At 37.2% G+C, this 21,246-nt stretch overlaps 3 protein-coding genes and 1 pseudogene across 3 annotated transcripts; 2 read left to right on the plus strand and 2 right to left on the minus strand.

The window, feature by feature from the left end:
• The first annotated feature begins 2,500 nt into the window (after nt 1-2,500).
• LOC103939348 (receptor-like protein kinase THESEUS 1) lies at nt 2,501-6,136 on the plus strand. Its single transcript, XM_009349435.3, has 2 exons — nt 2,501-3,011; nt 3,283-6,136. Exon 2 carries the CDS (start codon nt 3,351-3,353, stop codon nt 5,865-5,867), a length of 2,517 nt encoding a protein of 838 aa, XP_009347710.2. The 5' UTR covers nt 2,501-3,011; nt 3,283-3,350; the 3' UTR covers nt 5,868-6,136.
• An 838-nt stretch (nt 6,137-6,974) lies between these two features.
• LOC103927430 lies at nt 6,975-8,694 on the minus strand. The gene is made up of 2 exons (XM_009336351.3): nt 8,088-8,694; nt 6,975-7,966 (listed from the first exon to the last, which is right to left on the minus strand). The coding sequence occupies exons 1-2, from the start codon at nt 8,692-8,694 to the stop codon at nt 7,176-7,178; spliced, it is 1,398 nt and encodes a 465-aa protein (XP_009334626.2). The 3' UTR covers nt 6,975-7,175.
• Nucleotides 8,695-12,718: 4,024 nt separating this feature from the next.
• Nucleotides 12,719-14,042, minus strand: LOC103927429 (annotated as a pseudogene).
• A 4,136-nt stretch (nt 14,043-18,178) lies between these two features.
• Nucleotides 18,179-20,573, plus strand: LOC103927409 (phytohormone-binding protein CSBP-like). The gene is made up of 3 exons (XM_048585630.1): nt 18,179-18,362; nt 18,658-18,893; nt 20,292-20,573. Exons 1-3 carry the CDS (start codon nt 18,179-18,181, stop codon nt 20,571-20,573), a joined length of 702 nt encoding a protein of 233 aa, XP_048441587.1.
• The last annotated feature ends 673 nt before the right edge of the window (nt 20,574-21,246 follow it).

The raw sequence follows: 21,246 nt of genomic DNA on the forward strand, positions 1-21,246 counted from the left end.
TTTTTAATTAATAGAGGGTATGAAGTAACAATGTCAGCATTTTGATGTTAAATGAATTCCAAAACAAATTATAAAAGTTTTTAGGGTAATATGATGATTGTTCATCTACCACAAACTCTCTCCACAACCACCCTATTCCCCCACCACTCTCTTAAAAAACAAATCACGTTCACGTCTATATGTCGTCCAATGAAACTGCACTACTCGCTAGACTATTAACTGTAGAGGTCGTTAATTAGGAGAGATTTTTTATGTATTCAGAGCACAAGCAGATATATCAAGTGTCATAGTATAAATAGGAGGGATGATATATTTTTTAATGTCCTTCCACTTATATATTATAACACGTGATATACTGACTTATATTCTGAATACATTGAAAAGCTTATACAAAATATTTGAGACAGTGTTTCTTTTTCTTTTTAATTTTCCCATAGCTAAGAAAAAGATTCAAAAAGTTTATGCCATGACTATGTTCTTTTCTTGAGCGAGGGCCAAGAGGGATCCAGCTTAATATAATACGCGCTAAGTTGCTATTCCCTTTATCTATTCCAAAAGAGTAAGAAGTTTAATAATATAACTATATATCCAGATAAATAAATGGTAAAGTTGCTACAAAAGTCCAGTCAAAAAGTTGCTTATAAAGATAGAGAAGTTTAATAATATAACTATATATCCAGATAAATAAATGGTAAAGTTGCTACATAAGTCCAGTCAAAGAGTTGCTTATAAAGATAGGAGTGTGCTATCCACACATTCTATTTTACTTTTCACATATTTTTTGATAATTTTTATCTATTGATCTTTTTCAATTCATCTAATCTGACAGTCGAAAATTAAAAAAGTATATGAGAAATAAAGTAAGATATGCGGATATCACATCTCTAAAGATAAAAGAGAAAGGGACGTGGTGATCACTGATCACGGCCATGTGCTTGATTGCGGCGGATTATGATTTAATTAGCTTAAAAGGAGGGCTTGTTCCCGTCAACTCTGGACACGATTCTTCACTATCTACTCTACTTAATCACCGGAGGCGTCGTTCACCGATTACCACCACTGTATCTGTATGTGAAATATGTGACCATCTCACTCGTATATAACACTCAGATGATGTCCTCCACAATATTTTAAAAATGGATTCATAGGTGACCTTGTTTCCCTCCTTGCTTTAAATCTTAATCATATAGTAGCTAGATATTTCCAAACTGACATTTTTGCATCGCTATTGTTTTACTAGATATTTGGTAGTTTTTTTTAACAAATTCTAAATTATACCCTTGATTTTTATTTTTTTTAGAGGCTAATATGAGGTAGATGACGCCACTTAATATTGTAGTCTAATTATATTACTTTTCACTTGTAAGTGAAAGGTCTTAGGTTCCATTCTCACTAAAGGTCTATGGCCCCTCAGTTGGAGATGGTAAGAAATATGGCCATACACTGTTCATTAAAATATTAATTTCTTTTTTTTGATAAAATAAAATATTAATTTCTTAGAAGGCTGCATGACCAAAGAGAGCCCTCTGGTCCCCCTTCGATTGGAGATGGTCCAAGGGTTATTGACATCTTGGATCACATGGTGCACTTCTTTTTCACTAATTTAGAGGCATTTGACACATAACATTTAGGAACTCTATTGAGTATTAAAGTGACTAAGGTTATTGGTACAGGTGCAAGTTTGCCTAAACTGAAGAAATGAAGGGCACCGGTTGAGGAGGATCGACCTGAACTCTTATGAGTGGATCCATTACTAATGTTTTGATAATTGAGTATGCCTTGATATTGGTCTTAGATGAGAACTTGGGATTGCAATAATTAGACGACATTTAAATGATATTTGTTTATATCATGATTTATTTTCACTACATGGTTTGTTATACAAAGAGTACGGTTTATTCGCAGCTGTCGGATAATTGCGTGTGTTATGTTTTCGAATAGATGCTAGATTCACTGGACGCTAGTGTGATGGATGACTAGCAGATGCTAGCATTATACAGGCAGACTCCTATGTATACACGTTTTTTTTTTTTTTTTTTTTATCTCTTCAATTTTTATTAAACTTAATATTTTCTAATTGTTGAATGTGAACGTATAATAGAGATTTATAACCAAATTTATTGTACATGTGGTATAGTCTTATTAGGTGTTAGGTTCAACATATGTTTTAGGAGACAATCTATATAAGTTTCAGAGAGAAAGAAGAGTTTACATTTTAAATTGAAATGAATTTTAAGTTTCAGATAATAGAATAGTGATTTTTTGAGTTACAGAAAGTAAAATGAAATCAAAATAGAGTTTTAGAAGACGTAGTATAATACACGCCTTTCATATTTCATATCTAACAAGTAACAACTACCAATATCTCCACCAAACAGTCCAGTGAAATTCTATGAACACCACACACCCCGGCGCCACCTCTTGAATTCAAAGCCGCGTAAAATGGGGGTCCCGGAGCCTGTTGGTCCCAGCACATCAACCATTCTGTTCAAATCTTATGGAGCATTACGTTAATCAGAAACAAAAAAAGAAAATAGGTGTCTAATCCCTTCCATATTTATGAACCCTACAAAATCCAAAAGCAAAAACAAAAAAGAATAATAGTAACAATACCAAGCCTCTCACCCTCAGTTACAGAACTTTCATGGCTTTTTCTGTTATTTTATATTCCAACTTCCCAAAGATTGTGAGCATCCAAATCAAACCAAAATATTTATTAAATCAACTGGTTTCATGGGAGGGACCTAAATTTTTGAATTTTTCAAGTTTCCAACTTTCCAAGTCCAATTCTTTTTCTTCTTTGTGGGGTCCTCTTTATGTTTGAGCACCGCATATGACAGCCTAAATCAACAGCCTGGAAAGGGTGATTAATGGTTACAACCGCACTAAAAGGCAGAAGCTTGATGGGTTTTCATGGTGGGATTCACGTAGTCTGTGTCAACTGGGTTTTCTCTTGGCGCTGACCCAATTCACTCTGCTGCGGATTGTTCCCATTTTTCACTTCCATTGAGGTAAAAGCTCAAATCTGTGTATACTTTGTGTTGGAGAAGTTGGTGGTGCAAGTGGTACTTTCCTCTGCATACGAGCAATGTTATGTTTTTGCCTTGTTTGATAATGCTGGGATTGTACTACTTGGTTTTCAATTGGGTTTTTGTGTATTGAGTTGGATAGATCTGGGGTAGTTTAAATTTTGGATTTTGGGTTTTGATTCATTGGAGAATTGGGGTTTTGAGTTTTGAGTTTTGACATTTGGGATTGTAAGTACTTGTTTTTGGTGAACAGGGTTTTGTTGAGTTGATTGATTTGGTCTCATTTGCCGTTGAAGATCTGGTTTTTCAGATACGGTGAAGATGAAACTTGTAACTTGGGTAGCTTTGTTTCTTGCTGTTGTTGTGTTCATGAGTTATAGATCATCCGCTTCATTCACTCCTGTCGATAACTACTTAATTGCCTGCGGTTCTCCGAAAAATGTCACATTCCAAGGTCGAACCTTTGTTCCCGATACACAACAATCTTCCCTTGTACTAAAGACTGCAAATTCTTTAGTTGCCAGCCCCAATGCTAATGCCCCTTCTCCAATTTACCAATCTGCTCGAGTTTTCCAGGCAACAGCTTCTTACAAATTTAAAGTCCAGCAAGAAGGCCGGCATTGGGTCCGCCTTTACTTTTTCCCTCTTACAAGCCCTGGCCAAAACTTGGATTCTGCTCAAATGACTGTAGTTACTGAAAATTTTGTACTCTTGAACAACTTCACTTTCAAGAACTATAACGGTTCTTATCTGTTCAAGGAGTATGCAATTAATGTAACTTCGGATACTTTGACTCTTAACTTCATTCCTTCAAACAATTCAGTTGCTTTTGTTAATGCAATTGAAGTAGTTTCTATCCCGGATGCACTGCTTCCTGACCAGGCATATGCTGTGAATCCATCTGCTCCTTTTAGTGGACTTTCTGAGCTTGCCCTTCAAACAGTTTACCGGTTAAACATGGGGGGCCCTTTGCTCACATCTCAAAATGATACCCTTGGAAGAACTTGGGAGAATGACGTGAAGTACCTCCATGTGGACAGTTCTGCAGTGAATGTATCGGTGAACCTTGCAAGCATAAAATATCCGCCTACTGTCACACCTGAAATTGCCCCAAATTGGGTCTATGCCACAGCTGAAGCCATGGGAAATGCAAACGTGCCCAATGTGAACTTCAACATAACTTGGGTCTTTACAGTAGATCCAAATTTTATGTATCTTGTTCGGGTACACTTTTGTGATATTGTCAGCAAAGCTCTGAATAATCTCGTTTTCAATGTTTTCATAAATTCTGACAATGTGCTTGGTAGTCTTGACCTCTCTTCGATTACTGGTGACTTGGGTGTGCCATATTACAAAGACTTCATTTCCAACTCCACAGAAGATGCAGGTACTTTGACTGTCAGTGTTGGTCCAGATTCATCAGCTGATATTACCAATGCAATTCTGAATGGGTTGGAGATTATGAAGATCAGCAGTGAGTTGGGGAGCTTGGACGGGTCTCTATCCGTGGGGAATCTTCTTCCTAGTCCATCCTCAAAGAAGAATAATATAGGAATCATAGTTGGCTCTGTTGTGGGATGTGTTGCTGTTGTGGCAATTATTGGTTTCCTTTATTGCTGCTTGGCATCCCGCAAGTCGAAGACAACTAACCAAGCGACATGGCTGCCCTTGCCCTTGTATGGAAATTCTCAGACCATGACAAAAGTGTCTACAACTTCACAAAAGAGTGGAACAGCTAGCTGCATTTCATTAGCCTCCTCCAATCTTGGCAAAATCTTCATGTTCCAGGAAATCCTGGATGCAACCAATAAGTTCGATGAGAGCCTCCTTCTTGGGGTTGGTGGTTTTGGCAGGGTTTACAAGGGAACACTTGAAGATGGGACTAGAGTAGCTGTCAAAAGGGGAAACCCCAGATCTGAACAAGGTCTTGCTGAATTCCGAACTGAGATTGAAATGTTATCCAAGCTCCGCCACCGCCACCTTGTGTCTCTTATTGGCTACTGTGATGAAAGGTCAGAAATGATTCTTGTCTATGAATACATGGCCAATGGACCCCTCAGGAGCCATTTGTACGGAACAGACCTGCCAACGCTCTCATGGAAGCTACGCCTTGAAATTTGCATTGGGGCTGCAAGAGGGCTCCATTATCTCCACACTGGTGCAGCTCAAAGCATAATTCACCGAGATGTGAAGACAACAAACATTCTCTTGGATGAGAACTTTGTAGCCAAAGTTGCTGATTTTGGCCTCTCAAAAGCAGGTCCAGCTCTAGATCAGACCCATGTCAGTACAGCTGTTAAGGGTAGTTTCGGTTACCTTGATCCTGAATACTTCCGAAGGCAACAGCTCACGGAGAAATCTGATGTGTATTCGTTCGGGGTAGTTCTAATGGAAGTTCTGTGCACAAGACCAGCTTTAAATCCTGTTCTTCCAAGGGAGCAGGTCAACATAGCAGAGTGGGCGATGACATGGCAGAAGAAGGGCATGCTAGACCAAATCATGGACCCAAATCTGGCGGGGAAGGTAAATCCAGCTTCTCTGAAGAAGTTCGGGGAGACAGCTGAGAAGTGCCTTGCTGAGTATGGTGTTGACCGGCCATCAATGGGAGATGTCTTGTGGAATCTTGAATATGCTCTTCAGCTCGAGGAGACATCATCTGCACTCATGGAACCTGATGATAACAGCACAAACCACATACCTGGTATCCAATTAACCCAAGGAGAGCCATTTGATAACAGTGTGAGCATGATTGACGGGGGACACTCCGGCGCAGATGACACAGAAAATGCTGCTACAAGTGCTGTGTTTTCTCAGCTTGTTAATCCTCGCGGAAGATGAGGTGACAGAACCTTTGCCTATCTGAATCTTGTTCCCTAATGTCCCCTTAAAAGATATCGGTCATCCTGGCCGCAGTGAGGGAAAAAGTTCTTTCGTAGTTCATTATTCTAGTTTACTACCTCAATTTTTCTATCACAATTTATTTGTAATATAGTTATGGTGGGTGCCAATCAGAATCCCTCAGAAATTACAGGGGAGGTGCCAAAGGATTTTGTTGTTGTCTTGATATATAAATGCATCTGGGTTTCAGAGCTTCCCATTCTAAAGTATATTTGATGTCATTGTATTCACATATATTCTCATTGTTCATAAGAAATAGAAAATAAGAAGAGTTTGTGACATCTGTAGCCTATTTCTCACTCGTAAGTTACAACCCTCGTAAATATTTCCTTTCCTTCGATTAGTCTTTCTGATATTCTGTTACTTATTTCCAGTGTTATCGGAATCTTGTTCCTGGAGAAAACACTGAACCCATCCTGAAAGATTATCTATGAAATGGCCACAAAACGATATGGAATACTCACAAAAAAATAGGGAAATCTGGTTGAATTCTTCTAGTTATGTAAAGGACAAGAATTTCTTTGTCGGGTTTGCTGAGCAGATCTAAAATGGGGAGGAAAACAATTCAAACAATTTTGTTTTAGGTCTTGAGAGGCAGGACTTTGTTTATATAGTGGTATAGAAAACGAGATTTTATGTTTGGAAACAAATGTTAAATGCCACTGGCTATATCAGCTTATAGTTGAGTTGTGCCTGAGTTCATTCCTTGACATTTTTGAACGTCTCTTTGCTCGAGACCTCTAGCTAGTTGTGCACCAATTGTCCACGAGTAGAATACCTTCTAAACCGTTCAGGTACATTTTCGGATTTTCCTTTAAGATTTGAGTTCTTGGAATAGAGAACTAGAGATCTGCAAGAGCAGCCTTGGGTAGCAAGTTAGTGATACCTCCTTAGGAACTATGAACGCTATTCATCTGCATTGCTGCATCTTAATTAGCATACATGATATGAGATTGTGAGTGAGTTTCACTTTTTGAAGGAAGTTCGTTGTGATAAGCATGAAACTAAAGTTTATTCGACAAACTGCACACTTTCATTATTACGCGAGTACAAAATTAAATTAAACGGCTACATTTAGCCAAATTGTTTGAAGAAAGAAATTCTGGAAATTCACAGTTCACACTAACCAAAAAGGAAATTAACACTTAGAGGTGGATTATGTTCCAAAACTCTTGACCACACAACCTTAAATTATCATCTGAGAAGTTTAAAACATTCACTTATTCCATGAGCTTGTGATAATATCAATTATTTCCTGCAAACTATTCCATTGCCACCGAAGGAATTACCAGTGCAGTCAAGCATTCCGTAATCCATCACCCTTGAATTTGTCTCATCCAGCTTACCGGGCTGAGTGAACACACAAGCAGCGCAATCTGCAGAGAAGAGTGATGTTGTTCTATACTTGTCTTCACCTCCCACCACTGGCATAGCTACTCCTGGCTTTGCAGGGTTCTTGAAATCTGGCTGGTAAGTCCTTCCGAGCACTCCTTCAACGTTTGAGGATAAGTCGTAGAATCTGAACTGTACTTCCAGGTGAGCAAAACAGTCATCTGGCGGTATATGATAATTGTGGATCCTATCATCTTCCTTTGTCACAGGAACCACATTTACTGAAATTTCAGCAACTTCTGGGAGAGTGACCCATACACTGTTCTTGCTCGATGTTCTCTTCACTATAATGTCATATTCCGGAGACTCCCACACGGAGAGATGGTATTCTGGGATGACTAGCTCCTCTCCATTGTAAGTGAATTTCAAGTGGTCGATTTCATCATCCCATACTGATGCTTTGCTGGCCTCTAGGGAGAAGCTGTTAGAGTCAAAGAGGAGTCCAAGGGCCTGAATCCAAGTGTTGTCCCTGGTTCGGCCTTCAGGTCGCACACCAATGAAGTGGGAGTTGATTTGGAGGTTGGGATCAGAAACTAAGTTGAAGTACTCATTTTTCTTGCCATGGAAGTAAAAGACAATGCCGTCTCCACCAATGAAGCGAGGGTCCAGGCATGCTGATCCGGGGCCTTTGCAGTTGGGCCTGGGACCTACGATTACCATCAACAATAAAAGAACATTGTCAGCAATGATTTTAAGTTACCTAGGTGCGTTCGAAATAAAAGAAAACAAAGTGAAAACATTGTAAACACATAACTATAGTAGCCTTACTTTTGCACTCAGCTTTGCATATAGGAGAGTCACAGTTGAGATAGCACATTTTAGCCATTTTGTCTGTCGGTGAAGTGGATGGACATTCCTTTGGGCAATGTACTTGCTTCCCAAAGCACGGGCTTTTCTTGCCGGAGCAAACTTTAACATCTGGAGGATGGTTAGCATTTGGAGGATTTGGAGGTTGCTTAGCGTTTGGAGGATTTGGAGGTTGCTTAGCATTTGGAGGATTTGGAGGTTGGTTAGCGTTTGGAGGATTTGGAGGTTGGTTAGCGTTTGGAGGATTTGGAGGTTGCTTAGCGTTTGGAGGATTTGGATGTTGCTTAGCATTTGGAGGATTTGGATGTTGCTTAGTGTTTGGAGGATTCAAATGTTGATTACCATGTGGAGGATTCAGAGGTTGATTACCGTCTAAAGGATTCAGAGGTTGCTTACCATTTGGAGGATTCAGAGGTTGCTTACTATTTGGAGGATTCAGAGGTTGATTTGCGTCTGACGGTTTCAAAGGTTGGTTACCGTTTGGAGGTTGCATACTCTGCACCAGAACAGCAGCAGATACAAGGACTACCAGAAGGATCAAAACCCCTTTGCTACCTAAGAAAACCATGGCTTCTTTTCTTTCCCCTTCAATGCCTCAGCAATGAAAGGTTGATGCATATATAGCCCAAGAATTTCTTTGTTTATAAGTACAGATGCTATCAAGTGGGAGTTTTGGTATATTATCCTGTTCAAGTATACATTAATTCGTTCTAAGTTTGGTGATTTAAACGTGATTCTCTTCAAATGCTTTGGATAAGTGCGGTTATATGATTGTGATTAAAGACATAGCTAATGACAATATGAGTTTTTGATTCTTTTTTCTTCTTCCTTTTGTTTTCCGAACTTTTTTGAAGCTGATACAAGCATTGCTGGTGAAGTTTGGCTCAATGCAAGCCAAAAGGAATATTGCGCATGATCCAACATTCAAATTGCACACCAATAATTCACAGTTTCAATGATTCATTAAGACGTTTTATGATAAAACCTCACATATCAGGTTTATGGTTAATTTGAGAACAATGTCGGTGCGTATAAGGCCCTGAGTTTTAAGAAATCATATGCAAAGATATAAAAGTGAACCTTACAACATATAAATACGAAGAAACAAGACAGTTTTGTCAATCACTAGAAGACATGGTCATAAACATGAAAACGTAAAAATCAAACTTTATCAGTTAACAAATTTGAGGTTTATGATCTTTACATGTTAAAGGTGTTTAACATAACATTCAAAAACTTTGATGCTTTGCAAAGTAAATAATGAAAGGAAAAAAGCATACAATAATACGGCTGTGGTTCCAAAATAAGGGCCTAAATTGGTCAAATTAAAACAACCAAACCATTCAAACCTTATTATACTAAATTATCTTCCATTAGTGCCTAATATTCGACTGACAACAAAATAAGTTTTGAGAGGAAAAAAAACAATTATCAAGTTGCTGTTTTGTGCTAATATGCTTAGTCATATCATATATACATGCACCAAACGAATTTTCAGGGTTCTGTATGGTAGCACCACTTGCATATCTTCAAGACCGATCTTGGGTGCATGGTTTAAACTTAGTATTGAATACTTGTTGAATCCATGACACAATAAGTTTTCTAGTGATTGATTGATCTAAGCTACAAATTAAAGAACAATGCTTGGCTCCTCAAGATTAATGAGGAGTTCCTCTTCAATTCACTTAGTGGCCGATTCATAGAATTTCGTGTTTATAATCTAAATCGTTCATATTATAAATCATTATGTAAAGACATCTCAACAAAAACATCAATTAAAACCAATATTGTTTAGTCAATTAATTACAACAAATAGATAGACTATTTTTAATGAATAATTCCTGAAATAAATAGGTTGTGTGGTGTGGAGGACTAGAAAGTTCTTATGACAATAACATGGTTTGGTTCACTCATGTGAAGTAATCCACCTATTTTGCACCCGATAAAATGGCTGTGCAAACTGCATTCTCTGCGTACAACCATCAATGGAGATGGAGTCGTATATTCTTCAAACTTGCCTCATTGGCCAGTTGCTTTCTAGAATATAATTTGTTCACGAAATCAAGCAAAACACATGCATTCAAATCTAGCCAATGTATTAAAAGGCGGAGGCGTAGGCCAGGTGTTTCATGGATAGCCCCACCTAGGCATGAGGCGTGAGGTGAAGTCTCACGGGACCTAAATAATTTAATATATATTGTATATATAATTATATATTAAGATTAGAATACTAAAAAACTTGAATTTTGAAACAAATTATGGTGGCTTGGAGAATTTTGAAACAAATTGAGGTATGAGATTGGAGTAAAATTGAAATATAGGATTGGGATTGAGAATTTAGGGTTTGAGGAATTGGGAATCGTGGAATTGGGATGGGGTGAAATATAGCAAAGAGAATCGGGTGTTGGTTGGTGAAATATACAAAGAAAATGGGATATTGGGTAACAGAGAATTGGCAGAGAACAAGGACTGCAGTGATTATAAAAAATAATAAAAAATTAGACTTGACCAAAACGACGTCGTTTTGAGCCAAGTCTTTATAAAAAAAAAAAAAACCTTTCTTCTTCCTCGCGTGGTCGTCTTCCTCAGGTGCGCCCCGACGAAGCCTAGGCAAGTTTCCGCCCAATCCAAGAAAACAGAGACGAAATTGCTGAAGCCCGCCTTCAAGGCCGCCTAGGCGCACCTCAGTCTTTTAAAATACTGAATCTAGCATACTTTTTTGTACTTTAAAAGTCAAAAGCCTGAGGTATTAGACCAGAAACCGATATGTCTAAACATTCATAAGGTGCTCACCATTTTTTGATATATGTTGAATCTAAAGGATTTACTGTTGGATATATATTTTTGGCAGCTAATCCTCTTGATGGTATGGTAGTAGCATCTAACTGTAAAAATGTTGTGGCCAGAGTAGGATTGGTCAAATTGTCAGCAGGTACATATATAAACTGTTTGAATAGAAGTTATAGACCCCTCTTTGATAGAAGTAATTCATTCTTGTAGAGTACCCATTTCAGTAATGAAGGTTGATAATCCACAGTGGAAGGCATTCTACCCAAAGATGATTCAAACACAAAATCTTAGGTGCAAGAGTAAGCACGGTTAACCACTAACTACAAATGCGTTGCATATGTTGCTCACCGGCCGTTCCACTAGTGAACAATATTGTAGAGAATTTTAAAGTTCTTTTTGAGTATGCAACATCACCTCTTCTGTGAGTTTGAGTGCTATTTTCTATTTCAACAAATTGGAACTCCAAGTTTACAAGTCATCTGTGTGCTATGGGGTTTCATGCTTCCACGTCTGATACATGTTTGTTCATGAAGAAGGATGGGACAGATATTATTCTTCTAATTTTCTACTAGATGATCATACCATATTGACAGGATCAAATTCTGTAAAAGTTCATAAGTTATTCAAGAGCTGTTTGGAGTGTTTGACTTAAAGGACCTTGGAAAGCTTACCTATCTCTAGGGTTTGCAGATACAGTATCAGTCAATTGGCGATATTTTTGTTAATCAGTCAAAAAGCATAAAAGATCTCATTCATAAGGCAAGGATGGACTCCTGTAAACCTGCCAATACCCCTTGTAAGCCTCGCAATTCATTACTAGTGATAGAGAGGACTCTGTTGACTGATCCAACATTTTACAGAAGCATAGTTGGCTCTTTACAATACCCGACCTTCACTAGGCTAGCTAGATATTGCTTTTGCATAAACTCTGTTTGTCACCAACTGATATTCATCTGAGGCAGTGAAAAGGATGCTTAGGCACCTTCAAGGTACAATGCGGTGTGGAGTTGCGTATTCAGCAAGTGCAGAACTTAGTCTTAATGCATTTCAGAATCTGATTGGGAAACAGACTGAAATACAAGGAGGTATGTGACTGGTTATAGTAATATTCCTTGGTAATAATCTCATTTCCTGGCAATCAAAGAAACAAAGTTCTATTTGTAGAAGTTCCACTGAAGCAAAATACAAGGCTTTAGCTCACACTACAGCTGACATTGCTTGGATTAGGTATATGTTGAAGGATTTGGAGCTGTTCTTACCCAATCCTCCTATCATTCACTGTGATAACATGTCAGCCATTGTCTTGAGTGCCAATCCTGTGTTCCATTCTCGAATTAAGCACCTAGACGCTGCTATCACTTTGTCAAAGAGAGAGTCCAAGAAGGAGACTTGGAAGTCAGTTACATTCCCACTGAAGATCAATTAGCTGATATGGCAATCTGTTACAGTGGTTATAAATACTTTCTTAGAGTGTAAGAAAGCTCACTGAGCTATATAAACTGTGTAAGAGAACAGTATAATTGAGTTGTTAGAAATATAACAAGCTTTCATAATTTTCTTTCTTTCTTTTCATCTGAGTTCATCTTTCTTTTGAGTTTGATCTTTCTGCAATTCTTTAGCTTACTGCACTAGTGTTATCAGGCTTTGGGTATAAAAACGTGCTGGAATGTTACAATTCCAATACCTTGCGATCAAATTATTGTAATGCTACATTACGATGATGCTAATGCTAGTAGCAGGATAAAAGACACTTTCATCCAGCTTGGGCGCAAGGTTTTTAAAGCGCATCGTCAAATGTTACGAGTGCAAGAAGATTGGCATTACAGATAACATATGAGTTGATACACAAGTATAAATTATCATCTGAGAAGTTAATATCTTCACTTATTCCATGAGCTTATGATAATAACAATTACTTCCTGCAAACTATTCCATTCCCACTGAAGGAATTACCAGTGCAGTCAAGATTTCCGTAATCCATCACCCTTAAACTTGTTTGATCCATCTTCCCGGATTTAGTGAAAACACAAGCAGCGCAATCTGCGGAGACAAGTGATGTTGTTCTGTACTTGTTTTCCCCTCCCACAACTGGCATAGCTACTCCTGGCTTTGCCGGGTTCTTGAAATCTGGCTGGTAAGTCCTTCCAAGCACTCCCTCAACGTTTGAGGATAAGCCATAGAATCTGAACTGTACTTCCAGATGTGCAAAACAGTCGTCTGATGGTATCTGATAATTGTGGATCCTATCATCTTCCTTTGTCACAGGCACCACATTTACTGAAATTTCAGCAACTTCCGGGAGAGTGACCAGAACACTATTCTTACTCGATGTTCTCTCTACTCTAACGGCATTTTCCGGAGATTGCTACATGGAGAGCTGAGACTCTGGGATGATTAACTCTTCTCCATTGTAAATAAATTTCAAGTGGTCGATTTGATTATCCCATGTCGATGCTTGGCTGGCCTCTAGGGAGAAGCTGTTAGAGTCAAAGAGGAGTCCAAGGGCCTGAATCCAAGTGTAGTCCCTGGTTCTGCCTTCAGGGCGAAGACCAATGAACCGAGCGTTGACTTGCAGGTTGGGGTCAGAAACTAAGCTGAAATACTCATTTTTCTTGCCGTGGAAGTAAAAGACGATGCCATCTCCACCGATGAAGCGAGGGTCCATGCATGCTGATCCGGGGCCTTCACAATTAGGCTTGCGACCTACGGTTACCAGCAACAACAAAGAAAAACCCTTGTCAGCAACAATTTTAACGTAGGTATGTAAACACATTGAAGTAGTAGGCTTACCTTTGCACTCAGCTTTGCATATAGGTGAGTCACAGTTCAGATGACATATTTTAGCCGTTTTGTCTGTCGATGAAGAGGATGGACATTCCTTCGGGCAGTATACCTGCTTGAGAAAGCACGGGCTTTTCTTGCTGTAGCAAACCTTAAGATCTGTCTTACATTGTACCAGAATAGCAGCGGATGCTAGGATTACCAAAACGATCAAAACACTTTTGCCGCCTAGGGACTCCATTGCTTCTTTTCTTTCTCCTTCAACTCACCAATGAAATGTTGATATATATAGCCAGCTTAACTTCTCCTTTTCTGGTTGATCTTGTTATATAATTACAGAATGTATCAGGTGGGAGTTTACTATTATCTTTTAGTAGTACAAAATTCCAAAGTTTAGTGATATGAACGCGGTTCCCTTCAATGCTTTGCGGAGTGTTAATCTTGGTCAATGCTTTGGGGTTGGTGATTGTGAATTAGAGAAATAGCTATTGAGATTACTAGTTTTTTTTGTTCTTTTCCCTTTTATTTTCGGATCTGGTTATATATGAATTTTTGGTGAAGTTTGCTTCAATGCAAGTCAAAAGAACGGTGCAAAGAATCTCATGTCGAAAGAGTACAATAATAACTTAATTACAATTAAAAAGTTAATAATTCATCAAGGTATGGGACCTAAATTGGTACAATATCAATCTTGATTTAAATAATGTAGTAGTGGACTCTTGACAACCCGTCACACAAGAAGTTTTTTTTAGTGAATCAATGTCAACTGGAAAAGGTCTCTCATGATAATGACACGGTTTGGTTCACAATGTACATATTTTTGCACCCGATAAAATGGCCGTGAATACTGCATTGTCTGCCTCTAGCTTATTTGTTTATTTGTTAATTGCTAGTACTTTCGGTGTACAACCATCAATGGAGTTATATATATATTCTTGCAACTTGCCCGATTGGCCAATTTCACACTAGAATATGATTTGTTCGCGAAGTCAAGCACACGACATGCATTCAACTGAATACTACTTTATATGGGTTTAAAATTAAATCAAGGGACAATTAGGCATATGCTGAACCTGGTAAACAGTTCATGCATCAAAATTAACAAACTTTTGTGTACTTAATAGGAGAATATTGTGATGTCTCCTGGTAGTTGCTAATCTATTGAGAGTACATGGGGAACAAGTCGTGACAGATTATAGAATGTTGATAAAATTCCAAGAAGCGTGTCTAGAAAAACGGAAAATTTGAACATATTAGGTCAAGGGAGCTTTAGCCTTTGGGGAGAGATTTTTCAGTGTGTCTGGAACACGGAGTGGTACATCACATGTCATTATATAAGTGGAGGGACACTTTAAAAATAAAACTTCCCTTCACTTATATAATGACCGGTGTTGTACACTATTTCATGTTTCGGGTACACTGAAAAATTTATCGCCTTTAGGTTAGTCCAAGAATAACGGTGTGTGAAAAAAAAGTGTTAGCATTAAACTTGGGTCAAGAATACCCAAAGTCAAATGAAGGAAACCTTCCCTCGGGCTATCGATCGAGCCAGTGTCAATAGTGTGTGTGCTACAATGGGATTGGATATGCAAGCGTGGTGGAATGTTACAATTCCAATGTCACACATTGAAAACCATTTTTGTAAGAGCAAGTTATGCAAATGTATTCAACTGAAACAAATTTATTCGACTTTTGTGATAGACGATGATGCGGTGAAGACCGTTTCTTAATCATTATATTGTTGAAGTTCTTGCAATGCTACATGATAGTGATGATGCTGCCGTTGCTAGTAGCTGGAAATAAAGGACAGCGACTTTCATCCAGCCTAGACGCAAGGATTTGAAAGCTCATTGTTAAATAAATGCTATGGCAACCAAATGAAAGAAGGGTTATGTGATGATTTGTGTGTCGTACGCGTAGTACACAGTCACAAGGAGGGGAGCTATTTTAGGTGCTTTGCTGTTAGCACTGACTATAAGTCTATCATTATTAAAGTGATTAAGTATCGGTTCATCCATGTTATGGACGAGGTTCTCATAAAGCTTTGTCAACAGTGTTGTGAAAGGAAAAAAAAAAAGATTTACAAGGTGTTGGGGCAACCTTTTTTGTTAAGCCCATGGTTAGTTTTAGGCCCACATAGGTGAATTCAGGATGAAGTCTGCTGCTCATCACTACAGTGCTCGCTCACGCTTGGACTAGTGACAGCTCGAGTGAAGTTGCTAGTATTCCTGACAATGTTTATGCAGCTATAATTGGATCGTCTGTATGTTTGTTATTGCAGTTGGTATATTTGAATCTCGTTTGTTTAGTGATGAAGAACATTCATATGCTTTCTTTCCATACTCCCAAGATTTGTCTACTGAATCTGCTGCTTGTTTGTTATCTGACATTGTTGTTTGCCATTGATTGTTGTCCATTTGTCCGCCGTATGTAATCATCTTGCACACTTCCTGGTTGCTGTAGATTAATTACTTGTTTGCTCGCTAGAATTGCTTGATTGGTTGTTGTTCGTGTTCTCTTTCCGCCTAACGGAATCCGCACGTATTTGCCGGTTGATTTTATCGTTGGCAAACTCATGATCACCATGAGTTTGACGAGAAGATGTTGGAAATTTTAATTACTTAGCCTGTTGGTTTAATAATTTAAGGATATTTGTATTTAGTTTTTTCTTGTAAGTTAAGGTTTTGGATTCCTTGCCTATTAGATTAGGGTTAGTTCGGTATTAATATGATAGTTGTAATTTAATTATAGTAATAAGTCTGACAAGATGTAATTTTCTCAAGTTACGTAGCATTATTAATAATTCTGTAGTATTTCTTTGTTTTTAGTTAATTAAATAAAAAAATTGACGGCATTATTGCTAAAATATTGATCACATATCAATTAGCATTTGTATTCACCATGCAAGGAATATATAACATTAAAAGGAAATGTATTCAATGATGCCATAACCACTAATATATATGTATGAAGAATACTCAAAGATGAGTAGGAACTCCTACTTAAAATTTCTCAAAATTGTTCATTGTTAATTTATAAAACTTCGTGTTTATAATCAGAACCGTTGATATTATAAATTACCCTATAAAGATCGGCATCCGCAAAAAATCAATTAAAACTAAGGTCGTTTAGTTATCAAACTGTTTAAAAACAAATGAACAGTATTAGTAAAAGCATTATGGACCGTCTATGTATTTGCTACAATAGATTGACTAAACGATCTTAGTTTTAATTTATTTTTTGCAGAGATGATCTTTACAGTTTGATTCATAGTATGAATGACTTTGATTATAAGCACAAAGCTCTGTGATTAAAACACTAAGAGTTTTGAGTAAGAGCTCATACTTATCTTTGAGTAGCCAAGTATTGTTCTATATATATATGAAATGAATTTTTCACAATATTTATAACAAATTTGAAACTTTGCGAACGATAAGATCAAGAAAATTAATACAATCAATTTTAGACAAGAAAAAATTTCGTCCCATAATACATATTTTCTTGTGAATCTAACAATATATTTTTTTCTCACCCATTACTGTTTATGTTAACTGTTTTTTTCTTTTCCAATTTTTCCATTCTCTTCAATTAACGAAGCACGAACATACAAGAAACAAAAAAAAAAAAAAAAAAACGAAAAAAAAAAAAAAAAAAGATAAACAAGGTGTAAATCCTAACCTGCACCCATATGCTGCCAAATGCCAACGACCATAATTAAGGACATCACAGAAGTCAAATAAGTCGAATATGAGTGTATATATAAACTTGGCAATATTATAACATTTGTGGTACAATCATTACAATATCATAACATTTACATGGTACAATAATTGCAGTATCTAATCTAACCCCCCGAATGTTTATGCTTGATATTAGTGAAATCAATAGTATTCACTGAGAAGTTGGACCGTTTTCATATAATATATGTAATTTAGCTTGAACTGAATGTCAACGGTTGAATTGGTAATGATCATTCTTTTTGCTAAATCAAGTCTAAGTTTGAGTCCTGCTACCAGCAATTCCTTTTGATGGGCGATCTGTAAAAACTACAAGTGCTAAGAACCTCTTTGTAAGTCTTGCTTGTGTTAATGCTCTTGCACTGAGATGGGGCAGGCTTCCCTCCTCCTAAACTTTTTGTTACCAAAAAAAAAAAAAAAAAAAGAATGCCACTCAGTATACAATGTAGTGCTATTTCTCTCCACTTATAATTTTCATTACAATATAATATTATATTCAGTTCTCTTGGACAATGAGTTGATATTGTATCACTTAGCTAAAATTCTCTGCTCTTTCGTGTAAATACATTATTGTATTAAAAATGAATAAAATTGCTCCTCAGCTCCTGAATTGTTTGGACTTATTGAATCAAATATGCCTCTCAACTCCTATAAATGAGTAATCTCACTCATTTACCTCGATCGCATTATATTTCAAATCGCTCCATATCTGAAAAATTCCGGGTTCCATCGGACAGCTTAGCCATGGTTGTCAAAACGAAACAAGATCAGATAACAGTTGGTGTTGCAGTTGAAGCCCTGTGGAAAGCTATGGCTTTGGATGCAGTTAATGTCATACCAAAGATAATGTCTAGTATAGTCCGCAGTATTGATGTGATTGAAGGAGATGGTGGCCTTGGTTCCGTTCTGCTCTTCAACCTTACCACTTGTGAGTACTCCAGTTTAATCACTTCACTTTTATATATAATTGAGTGCAAAACCACAAATACATGATCCTACAGAATTTCTTATTGATGCATCTATTCATTCCTTTTATTCGTTAATAAACAAAAAATGTTATTCACACGCTCAATTTGTTGTTTGACGCTCCGTCCATGAGTGCCCAATGAAATTGAACAGTCGCATATTGATTTTCAACTCTTTTTGGCCTTGTGGCTAAGGAAAAGTTGGCGTATGTTTTTAAATTGACACCCTGATGTTATTAATTGGAAACAAAATGTCAGATAGTGTAGAGTCCAATCGAGTACAGACGGAAAAGATTGTGGAACTTGATGAGTCTCAGTATCGATATGCTTTACAAGTCGTGAAAGGCCCGGCGCTAACACTGCGCAATTTTTCGGCATTGACATCATTTTTCCAACTGAGGAAAATCGGAGAGCAGGAGACATTGGTCGATATGAAAGTGGAATACGAGACTGACAAAGAAGAAGCTAATACCGGCGAGATTGCAATGCAGCCTGTAACTTCTTACATTCAACTTCTGGAGAAATATTTGTTAGAACCTTAATTAGAATGTTATCATTATTGTGTTTTGCCAATTAATCCCAATTAATTGTGCTAGTGGTGATCTCCTGAGAAGTCCTCATGTTACATCCTCTCCTTTTCTTTAAAAAAAATTGTGCTAGCAATAAGGTTTTAACTTTGGACAGTGGAAGTTTCTTGAATTATTGTGTTGTGCAACCTCACTGCTTCTGTTTATATAATAACTTCTTTTCACGGAATTTAAATTTAATCCTTTGATGGATATTAGGCACGGATTAAACCGTGTCCCGTATTCAGATTCCTAGTTGTGACTGGTTTATGGTGCCAGCATCCCTTAAATCAATAGTACAACTTGGCCGAGCTAACAGCTACAACTTAATCGTAAAGAAAAAGAGTAATTAGAATCTTCTATATTTTTTCAACTTGTTTAGACTAAATATTTGTTTCTTTAAAAAATTTGATTAAAATGCTTTGCTAAGTTGCTAACTCAGCATTTTCTATTTATTTAACATTAATCCATTTAAACTAGCTAACAACTAATTTCCCACAACCTACGAGTTGTAATTTGTGGCTTTATTAAAAATATTAATTTAACTAATTCCTCATTATCTAACTTTTTATTTTTGTTATTAAATTTAATTCGTCTTTTCCTTCATTAAGAAAAGTCATTAATACTTTCATAAGAAACTTTCATGAATTTGTTAAAATTTTACATATAGTTATTAAAAAAAAATATTTAAAACTTATGGTAAATTTGCCATTGGTATTCTTTTTCACTTGTAAATGAGAGATCTTAGAGCAATTCCACCCTTAAAGACTTTGCATCAGCACCCAGCTCATTTATCCACTCAAGTAAACAATAATAGACCCTAATGAACAGTAATAGGCCAAAGTATCTCCACCCCTAACAAAAAATAGCCTAGTCAATTTTATTAAAATATTATTAATTTTTATTATAAAATAATAATTTGGTTTTTTCATTTTTGACTTCTTTTCTCTGACTCCCTTACTCCCGTCTTATTCTTCTTCCCACTTTTTCCACTTTTTTCTTCTCTCTGTACACCATCTTCTTCTTCTTCTTCTTCTTCCTTTTTTTCTTCTCTCTGTACACCACGCCATCGAATCTACCCTATTATGAACATGGACACCCACCATCCTGGGCCTGCGCACACCATAAACCCCCAAAAATCAACACCTACATATTCAAAAATTCATCGAAAATATACAAAACGGAAAAAAAATTCCAGTTGCAGGAAGATCCGAGTTAATCAACCAATTGACGACGATCCGAGTTGCAAGAAAATCACAATTTGGAAGGGGGACATGGTGTTGAATATATGGATTTATCAGGGGAAGTGGGTTGATGGGGTTCCAGGGATCGGGATGGGTTCCAAGGATCGGGATGGGATTCCAGGAGTCGGATGAGGTTCCAGATGAGAGAGATTGCAGCCATGACGTTAGCAAGGCGTCAGATGAGCCGTCTCCTTCCTCTATCGATTTTAGGCCGGCCTGTGGACTGGCTTGGGCTGGGTACCAGTCTATTCCACGGGCTGGAGTGGATTGGCTGAGTCTCAGCTTGTTTTTTCCACTGGTGTCGACCTCTTTTGCTTCCGGTGGAAGTGCTCTTAGGTTCGATGCTCACCAAAGGCAAATTTGAACCACATTATTGCTAGTCTATTGTGAGGCTAAGTCCACCACCCTCCCAGTGTAAATAATATCGTCAAAAAAAAATTATGGTAAATTTGAAAATAAACGTACCAACTTTTGGTACGTTTAGATTCTAAATATACCAAAAAATAAAATGTACCAAAAATCTAAATGTACCATAAAATCAAATGTACCAATATTATAGGTAATCAAACGTACCTCTAACAAAAATGTACATAAATGTTTAATCAAATTCTTAAAAGGAACATATGTTAATCAACAAAATTGAAAAATGAGACGCCTCTATCAAAACGCCCCTAAAAATTTGTCAAGGATGATTACAGAGTATCAAAGAAATGTAGGAGGCTAGGAACCAGAGCTGTAAGACTTCGAGAAAAGTTTTTCATTTAATTTTTTATACCACTGATATTGTAAAATTTTAAGGTAATTTAAATTACGATAATAGATATTTGAACTTAGGCGCATATATATAATGGTGGAGCCAGGATTTTCAAATAATATAGTCATAATTTCGACTAAAAAGATTTTTATTGGACCATTTCGTTAAGCACCTAGTAGAAATATGTTAACTCTTGTCGACATCTACTAAATGCTTATGCCAACATATGTCAACAACTACTATAACATGTAAGGGCTTGTCAAGGGTGGCTGCAAGAAACTGT

Source organism: the organism of the source record quoted next, unplaced genomic scaffold (assembly GCF_019419815.1).
Source record: "Pyrus x bretschneideri cultivar Hongxiangsu unplaced genomic scaffold, Pyrus_bretschneideri_v1 Contig23, whole genome shotgun sequence".
Classification (NCBI taxonomy): domain Eukaryota; kingdom Viridiplantae; phylum Streptophyta; class Magnoliopsida; order Rosales; family Rosaceae; genus Pyrus; species Pyrus x bretschneideri.

Excerpts from the sequence above, each read along its gene's own strand:
- LOC103939348 (XM_009349435.3), top strand. The coding sequence starts at position 3,351 with ATGAAACTTGTAACTTGGGTAGCTTTGTTTCTTGCTGTTGTTGTGTTC.
- LOC103927430 (XM_009336351.3), bottom strand. The coding sequence starts at position 8,694 with ATGGTTTTCTTAGGTAGCAAAGGGGTTTTGATCCTTCTGGTAGTCCTT. Across the intron at positions 7,967-8,087 it reads ATGCAAAGCTGAGTGCAAAA|GTCCCAGGCCCAACTGCAAA; the intron begins GTAAGGCTACTA and ends TGGTAATCGTAG.
- LOC103927409 (XM_048585630.1), top strand. The coding sequence starts at position 18,179 with ATGGTTGTCAAAACGAAACAAGATCAGATAACAGTTGGTGTTGCAGTT. Across the intron at positions 18,363-18,657 it reads GCTCTTCAACCTTACCACTT|ATAGTGTAGAGTCCAATCGA; the intron begins GTGAGTACTCCA and ends ACAAAATGTCAG. Across the intron at positions 18,894-20,291 it reads GCGAGATTGCAATGCAGCCT|GGATCGGGATGGGTTCCAAG; the intron begins GTAACTTCTTAC and ends ATGGGGTTCCAG.